The sequence below is a fragment of the Emys orbicularis genome, chromosome 7, assembly GCF_028017835.1.
Source record: "Emys orbicularis isolate rEmyOrb1 chromosome 7, rEmyOrb1.hap1, whole genome shotgun sequence".
NCBI lineage: Eukaryota > Metazoa > Chordata > Testudines > Emydidae > Emys > Emys orbicularis.
In genome coordinates this window covers 94,108,882-94,128,133 of record NC_088689.1, presented here as the reverse complement: position 1 = coordinate 94,128,133, position 19,252 = coordinate 94,108,882, and the positions used below count along the sequence as shown (strand labels likewise).

Sequence of the window (19,252 nt, the reverse complement as noted above, 5' to 3'; positions counted from 1 at the left end):
CACATGACAAACTCAGCTGCATATTAAACCTAAGGCAGGTTAGAAACGACACTGGTTTGAAGTTTCAAGTAAAAAACTATGCATTGTTTGCACTGTTGCACCTCTCTGGTACCAACTGCATTGTTTGCAGTTAAATACAATTGACAGAAGAAATGTCAGACACATGATTAATAAATTTTAAAATATATGGAAATTCTACTTTCCTCATAGCATTACTGTCAGGAGGTAATTATGACAAACAAGGCCAGTTCTGGTGTGCTACGTAGGAGAGGCCAGTTCAGGAAAGCATTTTAAAATATTGAGGTTAAAGGGTTAAACGTGTTAGAAAGCAACATTTTGTACTGTGCTGTAAACCCTGATGTGCTTTTGGATGAAGAACACTAGGTAATCCTTAAAAAGTTCTAGTATCTTGATTAGGTGCAAAATTCTCCAGTTGGTAGATCAGATCTACAGCAGCATCAACATCTGGTACAATATGGTCTGGCTCTACCAAAGCAGGATCAAATCTAAAATCTCTGTGACCATGGAACACAGTCTCAGTTATACTCTCTCTGGTGTCAGAGGGCACCTCTGTGTGAGGATTGTAAACCCCAGTACAAACAAGAACAGACCTACAATTGGTGGCAGTAGCAGGTGCTAGTTCATTTTGCCAAGTGTGGTCTATTTCATCATCCTGAGAAATAGTGGCAGACGTGGTCCCAGCAGCAACTTTGGCCTGGATAAGCCCTTTGGAACCTTTTCTGGAATTCTTCTCTTCAAGGTAGCGATTATAAAGGTTAGCACCATAGATATCAGTCATTAGGTTGTCCCTGGAAAGCCAAAAATATGGTTTCATCAGCAAAGCACAGTCAAATTAGCAGATTTCAGATGTATCAAATATTTTTTGCAAAGTTTTGGTAAACAGAATTCCATCTCCCCACATAAATACATGAAAATATGTGTAGCATTTGATCACGATCTCACATCAGTATACAGATAGGAAAAAAAGTTAGCCCAACAATAGCTATTTTCATCATTCATGAATAAAGCTACCTTTTAGTCATGGGTATTTTTAGTAAAAGTCATGGACAGGTCACTGGCAGTAAAAAAAATTCATGGCCCGTGACCTGTCCATGACTTTTACTATATACCCCGAACTAAAACTTGGGGCGGGGCGCTGTGGGTGCTGGGTGGGGAGGGGGTGGGCGGCAGCGCACGGTCCAGGAACTGCAGCCAATGGGAGCTGCGGGGGGTGGCGCCTGCAGGCAACGTGCGGAGCCCCTTGGCCTCTCTGCCTAGGAACTGCAGGGACATGCCGATTGGATCCGGGAAGCCCCTCCTCCAGGTAAGCGTCGCCCCACACTCCAACGCCCTGCCCCAGCCCTGAGCCCCCTCCCACACACCCAAACTGCTGCTGGCCCAGGGGCTGCCCAGCTTGGACAGCCCCTCAGCCAGTACCAACCACTGCAGAAGTCTCAGAGGTCACGGAAAGTCATGGAATCCGTGACTTCTGTGACGGACATGCAGCCTTATTCATGAGACATTATAGATATGAATAATTCTTGCTAATGCAGACAGCGGGCCAGAAAAAAAAACATGCATTTATTAGCAGTCCTTGCCAATAGTATATTCCAACAACCTAAAAATCAAACATCTTTTCCTTAAATACTTGCACAGCCTACTTCAGAAAATGAAACTTTTAATTGGGGAAAAAGGAGTGGTGTATAAATTACTCCAAATTCTTCTACAGAAACTATTACATACAAAAAAGTTAAGGAAATGTTATTGGTTTTCAAAGTCAAGCAGTCTAAAGTTGGGAAATGCCAGAATTAAGTTTGCCCACACATCCCATACATCTTCCAGCATCTGGAACTGAAAGAGACAGGAGTCCACATTCACTTCACAGCCCTGGTTCATTCTGTCAGTGGCATCCATCCTGTGGCACTTAAGGAGATAGGGAGTCAAGTGGAAAAAATACACTATGTGATCATGCAATTAAAGACTGAGACATACACATAAGGGTTCAGAACTAAGGCTGCAAGGGCCACTTTCATTCTGTAATGTCCTAACTTGAGTTCTTGACTTGCAACCTTAGCTAGATTCTTTTAACAATTTGTAAGTGTATTCTCCTAGATTAAGAAAAAATACATTTTACTATGTGTAATTAACAACCCTCCCATGATGACTGATCAGTGCGGGAGGGTGAACCCTAAACTTTCAGCATAGACTAGTGGTTTCAACCTGGGGTCCGCGGACCTCTGAGGGTCAGAAGACTATGTCTAAGATTTCTAAAGGGGTCCACACCTCCAATCGAAATATTTTAGGAGCCCACAAATGAAAAAAGGTTGAAAACCACTGGCACAGACGTCTTCCAACTGAACTAAAGAACTAACTACATCTGGTGGCAGAAGGCTGTTATCTTCCATGGACCAGACACTGCAAGATGACATGTAACACACAAACAGGGGGTTCCATTATTCAGGTGTTGCCACATTTTACAGACAGCATAGCTAAGCATAAAGAATTGGAAATGACACACTGTAGCTAAGTGGTTGGGACATGGGCCTGCCATAACTGAGTTCTGGGTTCTCTTCCCAGCTTGTGCAGACTTTGGTGGGATATGATAAAAAAAAAAAAACAATAAATAAGGGTTGTGAAGGGCACAGAATTATTAGAATTGGTGTGGGATTCATGGTCTCCTCATTCCCAGCACATTGCACTTTCCCATAGGCCAAGGGTATTTTGATAGGAGAAAGCAGTTGCTGCCACCAATTTGTCTGAATCTCTTTCAGGAAGTGCTACATGGCATGCTGAAGTAACACCAAGATGGTTTATGCACCATGTATTGGAATAGAGGGGGTTTGGCAAGCTGCCAAAACATGCTGCACTGAGGGAAAAACAGAGGGAAAATGGTGATTTTTGACATCTTATAATTTGGACAAATCTGAATGGATTTACAGGTGGACAGCACAAGGCACCTCCCTCTGTCCATGACTATCCCTCTCCCAAATTTCAAAGTCCTGCTGTAAACCATGGAGGTACCAAACTTTCAAAACAAAAAAAAAAATGTTCTGAAGAATTTTTATAATGGTGTTAGGTAACCTTAACATGGGGGTTGCTACCTGTACTGTACTGAGAATTGCAACACCAGTTAAACCACAAGGAAAGAGGAGGAATTATAAAATTCAGAAAGATGTCACTGTTTACCCTAAAATATTGAAAGTGCCCTGAAAGACCCTGATCCACAGAAAAAGGTTTGTTCATAGTGTGCCAGCCATTTCGTTTAACGGAAAATGTAACTTCTACTGGCAATGTTACATTTTTTATATTCCAAATGCATTGAAAAGGAAAAGAAGGAAAATGTTGGGGGAAAGGAAGGTTCATTCTGAGGTCCCCATTTGAGACTAATACAACAATAACTTTCACACAAACAACAGATTTTCAAATAAAAAAAAAAGTTACATTTTTTTAAACAAAAGATTAGGACAAACTAGGAATAAAATAGTGGGAGCCACAGAATTTTCCTTGCTGTTATTTGTGTTGTAAACAATTTCCTAACGTGCATATTTGATGATCTTATCCCTTACCCAATGGCATAAAGAGTTTGAATAGGCTTCTTCCAGTGTCTTTGTGCTGCCTGCATCCTAATCAGGTACTCTGCATAGTGATAGGTCAGTTCACTGGGTTTGCCCATCAAGGCCTCATATTTCAGTTCTTTGCCAGTGATCTTCTTGTAAATATTTTCCAAACAAACCATGAATGTTCCATGCCCAAATCTAGAAAAGAGATGATTACAAATCAAATTGCATTGAGTATAAAAAGAAAAAAAATAAAGAGTTTCAATTTCATGGACTTTTGGTGATACTAAAACAATAAACCTATACTGTTAATTCCTGGACACTGGTACCACTTGCAGATTTCAGCACTGCTTTAAAGCCAGTTGGATGCTATGGAACACTGCATTAACTCACTGGGAAGCATTTGGGATAGGATGAGGAGAGCAGCAACCTCATGTGGTGTTTTGGGGGAAGAAGAGAAATGGCTCGGGGCTGAAAATGGAGTTTTCACTTAAGAAAGCTAACTTTTACAACTGAAAAATTTGGTGCAAGAAAAAAAAAAGTGCATTTTTGCAAACCCTGCAAGAACAGAATGTGGCACTTTGCCTGTTTTGCCAAAGGCGTGTTACTTTTGCACAGCTCTGCTTGGGGTCTTGATGGCTATGGTGACAACTACCTCAATGAAAAATTAGTATGAAACACTGTCTCTTCTTGAATTTTGACTACTCCCTTTTATTAGCAACGTGGAGAAGCCCGGAATGGTGAAACTGTCTACATTACATGGTGTATGTGCTATAACTGCACCTACCTTGGAGACTGTTCTTCAGCCATCCACATCAGATCCATATTACAAGCAAGCACGGGTATATGTGGGTAACTGGCTTGATGATGTGGCTTTCCAGGACAGCCACCCGTCAGCAGAACATCTATTATCAGTTGAAGATTAGTCTCCCATCTGACTGGTTCGCCAAACAAAACAACAGCTGCAAGAACAAGAAAACATTTGTGAAATATTAAAAATGAAAGGTAGATATAATGCAATAACTTTCTAAGATTTAACAAACAGCATCACACCCACGTTAAAATTTGATAAGGAAGAAAAGGAAATATCCTAAATCAATTTGAACAAACTTCTATATTTAAAAATTCAGTAAAGTGATCAAAGTGCAACATGGGGCAGAGACAGGGCCGGCTCTGGCTTTTTTGCCGCCCCAGGCAAAAAAGCCTCCGGCCGCCACCCCCCCCAGCGGGGGGCGGGGGGGAGGGCGGCCGGAGCCCCGGGGGAAGGGCGGCGAGCCCCGGCCGGGGCTCCACTCTCCCCTCGGCGGCCAGAGCGCCGGGGGGAGGGAGCCGGGGGGGAGGGCGGCCGGAGCCCTGGGAGGAGGGCGGCGAGCCCCGGCCGGGGCTCCGCTCTCCCCCCGGCGGCCAGAGCGCAGGGGCCAGAGCGCCGGGGGGAGGGCGGCGAGCCCGGCCGTGGCCCCGCTCTCCCCAGCGGCCGGAGCGCCGCGCCGCCCCCCTCCAGGTGCCGCCCTAAGCACAAGCTTGGTGGGCTGGTGCCTGGAGCCGGCCCTGGGCAGAGACCATCTTTTTGTTCTGTGTTTGCACAGCCCCTAGCACAATGGGGACCTGGCCTATGAGTAGAACTCCAAGGCATTATGATAATACAAATAATAAATAATAAGATTATGATTTTGGTTCAATCTACCTTAAATTTCAAATCTGTTTCGTTACAGGAGGATTTCAGAAGTTGTTAAAACCTCATACTGTAATCCACAGGTTTTACAAGATGAATTAACTAAATTGCCCCATACAACTGAACACCACTGACACTTCTAATCACATTTATAATATTGTGACTGCCATGAATTAACATACAGCACTGTACATAATAATCAGATCTACCAGGACTACCATCTGTTTGTCTCTAGACAAAATACAGTATGGATGTTTATATTCCTAGCTGATTTCTCCAATCGCTAGGAATAAGTCATGGGATAGATCCAGCTCATAATTTTTTTCTTTCATTCTCAAGCCCAGTTTCTTACTCCCCACATTTCAAACAGATGGAGGTGAGAAGAGGAAGGAATGCCTCTTGCCACAACTTTGCAAATGACTCTGCTGACCAGTGTAGGAGCAGGATTGATTGACTCTGACGGGATTCCAGTTCAGCCCTCCTTTCCAGAAACAAGGAAGCACAATCTGCTAGAGGAAGGCAAAAAGGAAAACAAGCCCCTTATCATCTTTCTATCACCCCTAAGAGGCCCATGGATGAAAACTGCACATTCACACTGTGACATTCTGTGCCTTGGGGGAGCACCCTGTAACCCCCCATATTCATCTGTAAATAATTGTGATACTAAATATAAAGCATGCCTTGTAAGGTATCAGGGGAAAGATTATGATCTGCTGAAAGTCATTTCTCTATCCATATATGTATATCATTAATGCATGTGACGTTATGAGAATTGTGTTGTATGGTGGTCACTAAAGGATGCTGTAAGTTGGGGAATCAGCCAGATATTAGCTCCCCAGAGTAGGGTGACCAGACGTCCCGATTTTATCGGGACTGTCCTGATATTTGCTTGTTGTTTGGTCGGGACACTGGACAAACAAACAATTTTGCCCTCCGCTCCGGCGCACAGGCGGAGCCCGGAGGGGCTCTCGCGCCCCCCCCCCCGCCCCGACTCCGCCCTCTCCTTCCCCCATTGGATCTCTCCCCAAATCCCCACCCCCCAGCCCTGCCCCCTCACTGCCCCATTGGATCCCGAGCCGGGCCTGGGGAGGAGATGCCCCTGTGCAGCAGCCTGGGCACATGGGCCATGGCCAGCCGGGGCTGGGAGCGCTGCAGTGCAGCGCGGAGGCTGCTCCAGCCCTGCAGCCCACGGGGCATCGCGGTGGGTCCGGGGGCAGCGCGAAGCGGGCAGGGCCCGGGTGGGCGGCGCGGCCGGGGGTGTGGGCCGCCCGCTGGAGACACGCGGCGGAGCGGGGCTGCGGGGGCGAGACTTGTCCCAGGTGGGGCTGCCAGTGGACAGGGGCAAGGAGCCGGCCAGGGTCCCCCGAACCGATAAACTTCCCCGCCACTGCCGGGAAGCCCCGCGCCTCTCCCGCTTGGGTGCGCTCCAGCGGCTCACCCCGCCGGGAAGGAGCCGCTGGAGCGCAGCTGAGCGGGAGAGGTGCGGGGCTTCCCGCCGGCGGCAGGACGCACTGCATGTGCCCGGGGCGGGCGGCTCCGCGGGGAAAGCAGCGCGCGCGGCCGGGGCGCTGTGTGTGATCCGGCGGCGCGGCTGGGGCCTGCTAATCCCCCCCGGACCCTGCGAGACTGCCTTTTTTTTTTTTTGCTCCGCCCCGCCCCCGCGTCCTGATATTTCATCCCTGTGATCTGGTCACCCTACCCCAGAGGCAACATCAAGGAAAGTAACCAACACCCAGGCGGGGTGTCAAACAACCCATCAACAACCACTGTCCAGCTAGGGAGCTACAATTCAATGACTCGCCTGCATGAGGCCACACCAGGGGAATTGCTCAACCTTGCCTGGAGAGTCAGCAATACCTCCAGACATGCCTGGACTCCTGAGCCCATAGGCGCTGACTCTGTGGGTGCTCTGGGGCTGGAGCACCCACGAGGAAAAATTAGCGGGTGCTTGGCACCCACCGGCAGCCAAGCTCCCCCGCCCCAGCCTCGCCTCCTCCCCCCCGCCCCCAAGCGTGCCACATCCCTGCTCCTCCCCATCCCTCCCAGCGCTTCCCCCTTCTCCCCCCCCTGCTGCCTAACAGCTGTTTGGTGATGCTTAGGACTTTCCCGGAGGGAGGGGGAGGAGGCGGAGAAGGGGCGGGACTTGGGAGAAGGGGGTGGTATGGGGGCAGGGCGAGGGCAGGGCAGGGCAGGGACTTGGGGGAAGGGGGCTGGGGACTTTGTGGAAGGGGTTGAATGGGGGCTGGGAGAGGGCGGTGCAGGGGCGGGGCCAGGGGGTTGAGCACCCACCAGGCAGAGGGGAAGTCGGCACCTATGCCTGATCCCCAAGCACGTAGGACTGAGGCAGACACAGTGGTCCCATGCTGGGCTTTTCTCCTTCACCCCCCTATGCTGCAAGCAACAAGGACACTCTGAAGACTCCAACTGAGGCAACTGGCGCAGATTTCAAGGGTGAAATCTGTATACTATGGACTGCAATATCCAGTAGGGTCAGAAAAACTGCTTAATCTAGATGTTGCCCAGTTTAATAGGGTTGAGAGTTTAGACTGCGTGGTTATATTTCATTTTTTTTTGGTAACTAACTGACTTTTGACATATTGCTTAATATCACTTAAAATCTATCTTTTGTAGTCAATAAACTTCTTTTACTGTTGATCTTTACCAGTGAGTTTGCCTGAATTGTGTGGCAAATGTGCTCAGGTTTGCAAAGGCTGGTGTATATCCACTTTCCATTGATGAAGTAGTGAACCAATTAATAAATCTGCATTGCCCACCTTGAGCAGTGCAAGACGGTATATTCCTGAGGTATAGTGCTGGGAGCTGGGGGGATTTGGCATTGGTGCCTTTCTCTGTGTGATTCATGAGTGTCTCCAGGAACATTCATGCAATATAGCTGGGTGTAGGGCTTCACGTGCAGTTGTGCTGAGCGATAATAGCACCTGGAGGGGTTTGCTGCCGGTCACTAGCAAGGCATTGTGAGAGACAACCCAGGCTGGAGAGAGTTCAGGGGGCAAACGGTTCCAGGCTGCACCCCGGGGATCCCGTCACACACACAATGACTATGTTACTGTAGTGCACACACGTTTTGCATACATTTTATGTAGAAATTCTAGGGTTCCCTCTGCCAACCATCCAAACCATCAATGGGGGGTTCAAGGATTTGTAACTGTAAATAAAATTTACAATGAAGAAGAGATGCTAGGACATTTAATCTATGCTAGGACAGTTGCAAGATAGGAACACGGAAGACATACCCTCAATTTTGGGAAGTTCCACAGCTGGCAAATGCTGCAACAAGAAAAAGTAAAGTTATCTCCACTATGTTAAACATCCTCTGGTGTTACTAACAAAAAGAAATACAAAGCATTACTTCCAAAACCGTTCTTTGGAAAACTTATAGAAGATGCACTTTACATTCGTATGTAGCTAGTTCTTGATGTCACTTTGCTTAAAAATTAATATTTCCAAGCACTGAAGCGTGGTCCAGCAGCAAGGACAAGTTGGACTGACGATTTTTGTATTCTACATTCACAGCTCTGCTCTATTTGCAAGACTTTGGGCAAGTCACAGAATTTCTGTTCCTCAGTTTACTCATCTGCAAAATAGGTATATTTACCTTTCTACCAGGGTCGTTGCAAGGTTTTAATATTTGTATAATGCTTTGAGAATCTCAGCAGACAATATATTTGAGAATACTTCATATTTCTAAGGAAATCAACAGATGTTTTACAACAACTGCTACACTAGGTTCATCTGGAAGGTAATGATTTGCACTTCCTTCTCCACCCTTCCCAGAGATGACACACAAGTTAGCACTGTCATGGACTCTTATGGTTGCATGGCAAGCTGAGAGGTGACATTACTGAGTTACACACAGTGAACCTCAACTTGGAAATTCTGGCTTATGTTGTTCTGTGTAAAATCTTCAGTTTTATCTAAGCATAGTTCCATTGATGGTGATAACATACAGAAGACTGCTCCAATCTCTCCAGTACATCTTTAATTGGGTTCATGTAAATACCTAAACTAAAGAAGCAAAATATATTGAATTACTTTCCAAAGCATCTCCTACCAGATTCTAGCTCTATTTTCATATGCACATTAACTCATTTGTTGTATTTTGGCCCAAATCCATATTTTGTCACGTCATTAAAAATGAATTTTCTTAATTAAAAAAAAAAAAATCAAGAATTGCAAGAGCTCCAAAAGAGCAGCTGAAGTTTGTGTAATTCCTTCCTCATAAAACAGATAGTTAGTGACTCCTCTGGAACTGTTCCTAAACACATGCAATGTGCTTATGAAATATCTGTTTGGAAGACACAACGTGGAGGGGGAAGCGGGTGCCTCTGGGCAATAATCTGCATTTCTAAATGAAGCCATTCCATAGTTTATTTTGCCCCCAAGATTTCTCTACACAGTATGAGCAGATATTTGGCCTGCTTATGATCAGCAAGCCCTAGGCCATTTTTAAAATGTTTTTATGTTTATAGCTCTTATTTTTAATCTCGCAAAGTACAAAAAGGGGAAACATTTTTCCTGCACATTTTTAAAGCAAATTTTAATGATCATGAAATAATTGATATTAGAAGTTCTCTGCACATAGCTGGTAATCACCGCGCAAGCTTCCTAACTCCATCAATGACCCACAAAATAAACCCAAAGGAATCAACTCTATGGTGAGTGTTCGTTTTCCCACACAGTTAATCATGTGGAGCTAATCAGCCTCTATAGAGACTGCCAACAAGAGCATCAATTAGTGGCACTGGTGGTGGTAGTGGGTTTTTTGAGAGACCTTGCATGATAGTTCTGATGACAGCTCTGAACTGTAGCAATAAAGCAGATTTATGTTCAAAATGCTGACACAACCGGATTTGCTAGAATATCACTAAGAAAAGTGTGTTTTAGTTCCCATTGTACTCTTGTTGCACACTTCTTTGGAACAGATCTACTTGGGCTTCCAACCATGTCATTAGAAGATTTGCATATTATGGCAAATTATACTTCAGGCTAACGATTTTAAATTATGTACATCATACCTATGAGTAATGTCAAAGATTATGTAGTATTCAGTTGCTGTTTTCCCATCTAAAGTATATAAAGTCACGAAAGGGTCAGAATTACTATTATTTAGTTATCTGTTGCATATCTCAAAGTAGTTTCCTAGAGAGAGGTAAGATTTAGCTCATACAAACTTTTTGGGTTGCTTAGTCACACTATTTTTCTCTCTGTCTTTACAGGCTGCTAAAAGTACGGTATGTGCATTTTTACACTTAGGCAATTCTATCTTGCAGTCATTTCCTGATGCTCGTGTAGTTGGCTGTTCTCAACTGTTCAAACTTATTCTGTAATCAGTAAATACTGAGTGACTGAGAACAACCTGTACCTTTACAGACAGAAGTTAAACAAAAGGCTTCAATTAACTCTCATTAATACATATTTGCAGATTTGTACTTAAGGTAGTATCACATGTACATCAAATCAACAATACAGTGAAGGCACCATTCCAAGGGCAGAAAGGCTATCCTGGGTTGTTGGTTTGTTTGTTTTGTCAGATATCACATGAACATCATCTGCTGTAGAAAACTGGCTTAGAGTGTGTGTATGTCAGTTTTAGCTATCAATTTTCAGACATTACCAGCTTGCATTGGAATAGTAATTCATCAAGGACAGAAATTTACAAAATGACTGAAGCTACTGAGCAGCCAACTGTATATTCTCCAATGGAAACTATAGATTTGGGGTAAGCATTTCCAGACCAGGCATCAATGAAACAAGGGCTGACTGGCTACTCAGTTAGTAAAGATTTTGACTTCAGGGCACAACCGTTTGGCCTGTATTACTCCTGCCTCAAAAGAAGCATATGTTGTACTATATTTTGTTAGGCAACTGGTTGTTAGAGTTGGATGGGAAACTGTTTTTCCATCCCAAAAGAATTTGATATTTCAAAAAATATTTCTGACCCAAACTGCGACAAAAAGGCAAAAATCTCAAAAACTTTCATGAACTGATAATCCAAACAAAATTTCAGATCGGGTCAATCAAAACATTTCATTTTGATAGTTTCAAAATGTTTTGGTTTCGATCTTTTAATTAAGACTTTTAATTTATACTAACAAGTATAAATTAAAATTTCAAAACAAAGAAGTTTTGACAAAAAACAAACCTTTCATTTAGAAAATGTTAAAATGGGATATTTTGACAGTTTCAATGCTTTTTGCCACTATCAGTTTTGGTTTAGACAAATCCACGTTTTCCAACAAAATACATTTCATTGGAAAATTCCTGACCAGTTCTGCTAGTCATAACCTAGATTTAAAGGAAACAGATCGAGCAGAACGAATAGGAGGAGACTGAGGGAGAATCACCTGAAAAGGACATTTTGGAGAACTGTTAATATAGCTCCAATTTTTGCTAAGAAAGTAAATATTTAGATATTCACAGCCTATCAAAATTAAAGTAAAATTGTTGAGTTTAAAAAATATATATATTTTTAAAGGAGAAACACTTCAAACAATCAAATGCGCAGGGGAAACATTGTTACACAAGGAAACTCCCAAGAAACTTCAAGAAAGGAGAGAAGGAATTTATTTTTGACAGAAGAATTTCAGACAGTGTACCCCAAATATTAAGGAACTAGCCTGAAAAGATTCTTTAGTCTGAGAAACTACAAAGAAGAATATTGTTTAAAAAAAGAGGAGAGATTTCTTCTGAGTGCTTATGAAAGGTAGTGAATTGAGAGTACTGCAAACTGAAGCAACGCTCCATTTACATACAAGTTTCCTTACCAACGTGCCTCCATCTCACAGGTTGTACTACGGCAATAATATTGAAGTCAATTTACGAAGAAAATCCATTGCAGCAAATTCAGAAATCTTGGGCAATGGTACTGGCTTAAAGCTGGATCCCTGTGCTGAGGCAGCTATGCATGCAGTCAAAGCTAGGGATCTGGCAATCCACAAGAAGAAACAATTCATATAGCAAGCCTGGGATCCTAATGCCTGAAGTTCAGCGTGAAAGGGAAATTCAGCAGAAATACAACACACTGTTATGTATGCCTATGTATCTGCTTTGATAGATTTTAGTTAATAGGATAGGTAAGCAAGCAGTTCCTTCGGAGAGAATGCAACAATTTGCAGAACATTAATGTACAATCAAAGCAACACCACAACTTAGTAGTAGTAACTTGCCACTACTGTCACTCTTATGGGAGCCGGGGGGGGGGGGGGGGCGGAAAGAGTATCAGGGGATAGCCATGTTAGTCTGTATCCACAAAAACAACAAGGAGTCCAGTGGCACCTTAAAGACTAACAGATTTATTTGGGCATAAGCATTCGTGGGTAAAAAACCCACTTCTTCAGATGCATGGAGTGAAAATTACAAATGCAGGCATTATTATACTGACACATGAAGAGAAGGGAGTTACCTCACAAGTGGAGAGCCAGTGATGACAGGGCCAATTCAATCAGGGTGGATGTAGTCCACTCCCAATAATTGATGAGGAGGTGTCAATTCCAGGAGAGGGAAAGTTGCTTTTGTAGTGAGCCAGTCACTCCCAGCCCCTATTCAAGCCCAAATTAATGGTGTTAAATTTGCAAATGAATTTTAGTTCTGCAGTTTCTCTTTGAAGTCTGTTTCTGAAGTTTTTTTGTTCAAGTATGGCTACTTTTAAATTTGTTATAGAATGTCCAGGAAGATTGAAGTGTTCTCCTACTGGCTTTTGTATGTTACCATTCCTGATGTCTGATTTGTGTCCATTTATTCTTTTACGTAGAGACTATCCAGTTTGGCCAATGTACATGGCAGAGGGGCATTGCTGGCACATGATGGCATATATCACATTAGTAGACGTGCAGGTGAATGAGTCGCTGATGGTGTGGATGATGTGGTTGGGTCCTCTGATGGTGTCGCTAGAGTAGATATGGTGACAGAGTAGTCAGCGAGGTTTGTTACAGGGATTGGTTCCTGGGTTAGTGTTTCTGTAGTGTTGTGTGTAACAGGTTTTTTACCCACGAAAGCTTATGCCCAAATAAATCTGTTAGTCTTTAAGGTGCCACCAGACTCCTTGTTGTGGTTGTTGTTGTTTTTGGGGGGGTGGGGGGAGTTACCTCTCCATCTCTTAGATAACTGGTAGACTTTCCCAAGTAGCAGATTTGTCAGGCAACTGCATTAAATCCAAAGTCTTACCTGTTTTCCTCAATATTAGACAGATCTAAGACTGTAATGCAACACTTTTTTCAAGTCAACCAATTAAAAAATGCCCTAGATTTTATACTGGAGAGTCAATGTGAACTTCAATAAAAGTACTGGCCAAGCTGACTTATTAGACAAGTATACTGAATAGCTTTTTTAAGTGTTGCAGAGAAACAAGTACATCGGTAGAACTCATGAAGTCAAAGTCAAAAGCATATTAAAAATGGAATAAACTAAAAAGCCAATTTTGTGATTTTTAGACTATGAAGAAATCTCCAAAAGGTAGAATGTCAGCCAATGAACACACAGAGAAAGGTTTCAGCATAAAACATAACGCACTCACCAAAACTTTAGGCCGTCTGTCATGGTCAACCATATCCAGTAAAGGGTATGTCTCACGCAGTATATCAATGGTAATAGGCTGACAAAAACCCAGACTGGGAAAGCACCAGTTAAGGATCCAAAAATACTTATTTGTACAGCTTAACAGATTTTAAAAGTATGTGAAGTCAATAAATTCTATTATATAAAGTTTACAATGCTGGCAAAGCAAGTCACATATCAATGAGCCTGACTGTTCTTGTATGAAATAGATAAAACACTTCATATATTTTGTCCTACAGATATATTGTGAGAATTCTCAGATTGAAAGTAATGGTAAAAATTAGGGCTGTCAAGCGATTAAAAAAATTAATTGCAATTAATCACACAACTAAAAAAATAAATCATGATTAATCATGCTGTTCCAAAAATATTTAAGTAAATGCTATTCTATTATTGTTGATGTTTTCTGCATTTCAAATATATTGATTCCAATTACAACACAGAATACAAAGTGTACAGTGCTCACTTTATTTTTGATTACAAATATTTGCACTGTAAAAAACAAAAGAAATAGTATTTTTCAATTCACCTAATACAAGTACTGTAGTGCAATCTCTTTATCATGAAAGTAGAACTTACAAATGTAGAATTATGTAAAAAAAAATAACTCCATTCAAAAATAAAACAATATAAAACTTGAGAGCCTACAAGTCCACACAGTCCTACTTCAGCCAATCGCTCAGACAAACAAGTTTGGTTACAATTTGCAGGAGATAATGCTGCCCGCTTCTTGTTTAAAATGTCACCTGAAAGGAAGAACAGGCGTTCACATGGCACTGTTGTAGCCGGTGTCACAAGATATTTACGTGCCAGATGCACTAAAGAGTCATATGTCCCTTCATGCTTCAACCACCATTCCAGAGGATATGTGTCCATGCTGATGACGGGTTCTGCTCGATAACAATCTAAAGCAGAGCGGACCGACGCATGTTCAATTTCATCATCTGAGTCAGATGCCACAAGCAGAAGGTTGATTTTCTTTTTTGGTGGTTTGGGTTCTCTAGTTTCCGCATTGGAGTGTTGCTCTTTTAAGACTTCTGAAAGCATGCTCCACACCTTGTCCCTCTCAAATTTTAAACGGCACTTCAGATTCTTAAATCTACAGTTGAGTGCTGTAGCTATTTTTAGAAATCTCACATTTGGTACCTTCTTTGTGTTTTGTCAAATCTGCTGTGAAAGTGTTCTTAAAATGAACAACATGTACTGGGTCATCATCCGAGACTGCTATAACATGAAATATATGGCAGAATGCGGGTAGAACAGAACAGGGGAAATACAAGTCTCCCCCCCAAGGAGTTCAGTCACTAATTTAATTAACGCTTTTTTTTTTTTTAAATGAGCATCATCAGCATAGAAGCATGTCCTCTGGAACGGTGGCCGAAGCATGAAGGGGCATATAAATGTTTAGCATATCTGGCACATAAATATCTTGCAATGCCGGCTATAAAAGTGCCATGCGAACGCCTGTTCTCACTTTCAGGTGATATTGTAAATAAGCAGGCAGCAATATCTCCTGTAAATGTAAACAAATTTGTTTGTCTTAGCGATTGGCTGAACAAGAAGTGGGACTGAGTGACCTTGTAGGCTCTAAAGTTTTACATTGCTTTTTTTTGAGTGGAGTTACGTAACAACAACAAAAATCTACATTTGTAAGTTACACTTTCATGATAAAGAGATTGCACTACAGTACTTGTATGAGGTGAACTGAAAAATACTATTTCTTTTGTTCATCATTTTTACAGTGCAAATATTTGTAAGAAAAAATAATATAAAGTGAACACGGTACACTTTGTATTCTGTGTTGTAATAGAAATCAATATATTTGAAAATGTAGAAGAACATCCAAAAATATTTAATAAGTTTCAATTGGTGTTCTATTGTTTAATCGTGCGATTAATCACGATTAAGTTTTTTGATCGCAATTAATTTTTTTGAGTTAATCACATGAGTTAACTGTGATTAATTGACAGACCTAGTAAAAACAGTTAACCTGTGTTGTTCAGATCCTCCAGTGATAGCACAGGTAAGGAAAGAAATCACCACACTTGCTATATCTTTTTTATCTTTGTTTAAAGAGAAACTTTAACGAGTTAATCAGAAATCAAGGCAACACCAGCTAACTAAGCATTCTAAAATTGTTAATCATTTGCAAAAACAGTTTGGTTACTTCTGTAGTTAATTTACCTTCTACAAGTATTTAAAATAAGCAATTCACTGCTTCTTGGAAGGAATGGAAAGGAGGAAGAAAGCAGAAAGAGCAATGTCTCCTATGTTGAAAAAGAAATCTTTTAATTTGTGTTGCAATGCACTTAAATGGAGACAAATCCCATTAATTTCAACCCTAGTTAATAGAGTGGATCAAATCAAAAACATCCTGTTTAATTTGTGTAAAGCAGCACATAGTTCCTACACTCAATACTAAATGGACCTTCCCTCCATAATAATTCATGTGACAGCACAGAAGAAGTGATAAAAATATTTAACAATTGAAAATTAAATGATCAGAATGTGTTTCTTTCAGAACTATCATCTCAGTCACATGTTAAAATTATACTTTAAAGTAAGACTATCCGGTGTAAAGATATTATTTAATCATACCTAGGGTTTATACTGTAGATTACATAGATTTTCAAATTCAGTCTTGCACAATATCCAACACTCATGGTTTCTTAATATCTACTCTCTCTACCAGATCCAGACAAGTAAACTAATCCCTCATGTACATGTCATATTTCCCAACATTTGTATTAAGTACTAAAAAGAATACAAACATCCATGCTCAGTGTCCCTCCATTAGTAATTGAATATTAGTAACTTTCACATCTCAAAATCTGTAGAAACATTTGACCTTTACAGTGTTAGGCATTAGTCATGTTTTACTATACCTCTTCATGACATAACAGGTAAAATGCACACTAATACACTACTAATTTTTAATGAGACACTATAGTAGGACATTAGTTGACCTAGAAGACAGTGTTAGGGTACGTCTATACTTACCTCCGGGTCCAGCGGTAAGCAATCGATCTTCTGGGATCGATCCCGGAAGTGCTCGCCGTCGACGCCGGTACTCCTGCTCCGCGAGAGGAGTACGCGGAGTCGACGGGGGAGCCTGCTTGCCGTGTCTGGACCCGCGGTAAGTTCGAACTAAGGTACTTCGACTTCAGCTACGTTATTAACGTAGCTGAAGTTGCGTATCTTAGTTCAAAGTGGGGGGTTAGTGTGGACCAGGCCTAAGTGTTCATTATCATGTGAGTTTACATTAAATATTAACTATGGGTTCCCAGGAAAAGAAAAAATATAGAGGCAGTTTCAAATTTGAAAATGCAGACTTCACACCAAAAAGCCCTGTATTTCTGCTTTTTTAATAAAAATATTCAAGTTAACAAAAACAATTTCATTCATGAACTGGTATAACCTGAGACAAGTGGCCCAGCAAATTTGTTAGGCTCTGTACATAGAGGCTCTATAAACTGGTTTTAGACATATTACATCATCTGTTAAATAGCATTATGACATCTCAAGACTCATCCCTGAAGCAGTCAAAACCCTTAAGCTGTGATTTGTCACTCTCATTTAAGTTTAAGGAATACTTCATCATCCTGGCCTAAAACATATATAATAGTAAGTGGAAAAAAATTGGAGATTATACCAGAACATCAATTTCATTACTTTTCAATGTAGAAGGTGAACATTGTGTTAGAATTCCTTCGCCCTCTAAAATACACCGTGTACTTTTGCTCAAGTGACGGATGGCCTTTACCTGTTCTACATGATAATCCGAACTGGCTGAATGAAAGTACTTAAAAGCAGAAAACGTCCTTTTCAAAAGGATACTATTTGGCAATATCAAGAAGTGGTCCTTGCCCCGACACCAGAATGCATTTGTCATGGTAACGTTTGAACATCCGTAAAGGACTATGAGACATCACAACTTGGTCTTGTGAAATCTGTTTGGGATAAAATAGGAATTTGGTATTGCTTTCAAATCATCTTTATCTTTGCTAGATTTAATCAATAATGATGCAAACTGTATTTCAGTTTGTTAACCAAAAGTCACTACAGAAAATATGCCTCCCCCCCACCTCTGCCACAGTCATCATTCAGTTGGTTCCCAAATTTCCTAGCCAGAATACTGTACATGATACATGGCAGAAAAAGCATTCTGAGTCTTAGGGCTGGTCTACACTGGGGGGGGGGGTCGATCTAAGATACGCAACTTCAGCTACGTGAATAGCGTAGCTGAAGTCGAAGTATCTTAGATCGATTTACCTTGGGTCCTCACGGCGCGGGATCGACGGCCGCGGCTCCCCCGTCGACTCTGCTACCGCTGCTCGCTCCGGTGGAGTTTCAGAGTCGACGGGGAGCGCGTTCGGGGATCGATATATCGCGTCTTAACGAGACGCGATATATCGATCCCCGATAAATCGATCGCTACCCACCGAAATGGCGAGTAGTCTGGACGTACCCTTAGCTTACAAATGCACACAGCAAGCCTCCATTTTAGCTTACAGAATTCCTGTATTCAGCATGGGCACAAATCATCAAATTGAGACACCATTAATAGACTGAACATGGGATCTCCGGACTCAGAAATGCCTTATTTCTAATCCTGGATCTGTCACCAGATTGTTGTGTGGGCCATGCTACGTCACTACACCCCTCTCTGTCTTAGTATCAATATCCAGTCGTTGAGTAAGTAAATTTTTCTCTAACAACTATATGATCTGAAAAATTGGGATAATAATCCATTACTCCGCAGAAGGTTGTTACAATAAATCAATGTTTGTAACAGGGTTTTGAAGACTGTGAATTCTAAGGATTATGATGATACTTCAGGTCATTTTAACACCTTAATATTTTAGGATATTATTTTATACGTAAATATATATTGCCCATGGCACCTATTGAAATGAGGATCACTAGAGAGTGAAAAAATCTTGTTCTAAACTTTAAACATTTATCTTAGCAGGATTCAAACACCCAACCCTTGACTCATGACAAGCACTTTAACCCCATGGGCAGCAGTGCCCAGTCCTCCTTGTGTCATATACCAGGACAGAAGTTCTTTCATGTAAAGAGGGAGGCAGGAACTAGGAGCAAGTTATCATCTTGGATGTTGATGTCATTGCAGGAGATCAGTTTGCATGAGCAGAATTTCATGCCAGCAGGAAATAGAGCTACTAGTGTGGAACTCTTAGGCAGATAATTACTACCAAAATAGTAACGTACCCTTTGATACTGAGAAATACCATTAGTAGTAGTTAGTAATAATAATACTTTGCACTTCTATAGTTCCTTCCAACCAAAGATTTCAAAGGGCTTTACAAATATTTGATTTTCTCTTATGCAAAAAGAAAACCAGAAGATTGTTAACTGAACAGCTGAAATGCATTTAATGCAAGATCCTCCCCTCATTACATTCCCTCTAACAAAATTTTGAAACCTT

At 41.9% G+C, this 19,252-nt stretch overlaps 1 protein-coding gene across 1 annotated transcript in view; it reads right to left on the bottom strand.

The window, feature by feature from the left end:
- Positions 1–313: 313 nt before the first annotated feature.
- The window catches only part of LOC135881785 (haloacid dehalogenase-like hydrolase domain-containing 5), a 34,897-nt gene continuing 15,958 nt past the window's right edge, over positions 314–19,252 (bottom strand). The window contains exons 3-8 of the mRNA XM_065408492.1: positions 17,641–17,753; positions 13,763–13,856; positions 8,484–8,517; positions 4,345–4,519; positions 3,567–3,755; positions 314–809 (exon numbers count right to left, since the gene is read on the bottom strand). Of these exons, the coding sequence (XP_065264564.1) occupies positions 392–809; positions 3,567–3,755; positions 4,345–4,519; positions 8,484–8,517; positions 13,763–13,856; positions 17,641–17,753 (1,023 nt within the window). The 3' untranslated portion in view covers positions 314–391. The remainder of the gene's footprint in view (positions 810–3,566; positions 3,756–4,344; positions 4,520–8,483; positions 8,518–13,762; positions 13,857–17,640; positions 17,754–19,252) is intronic.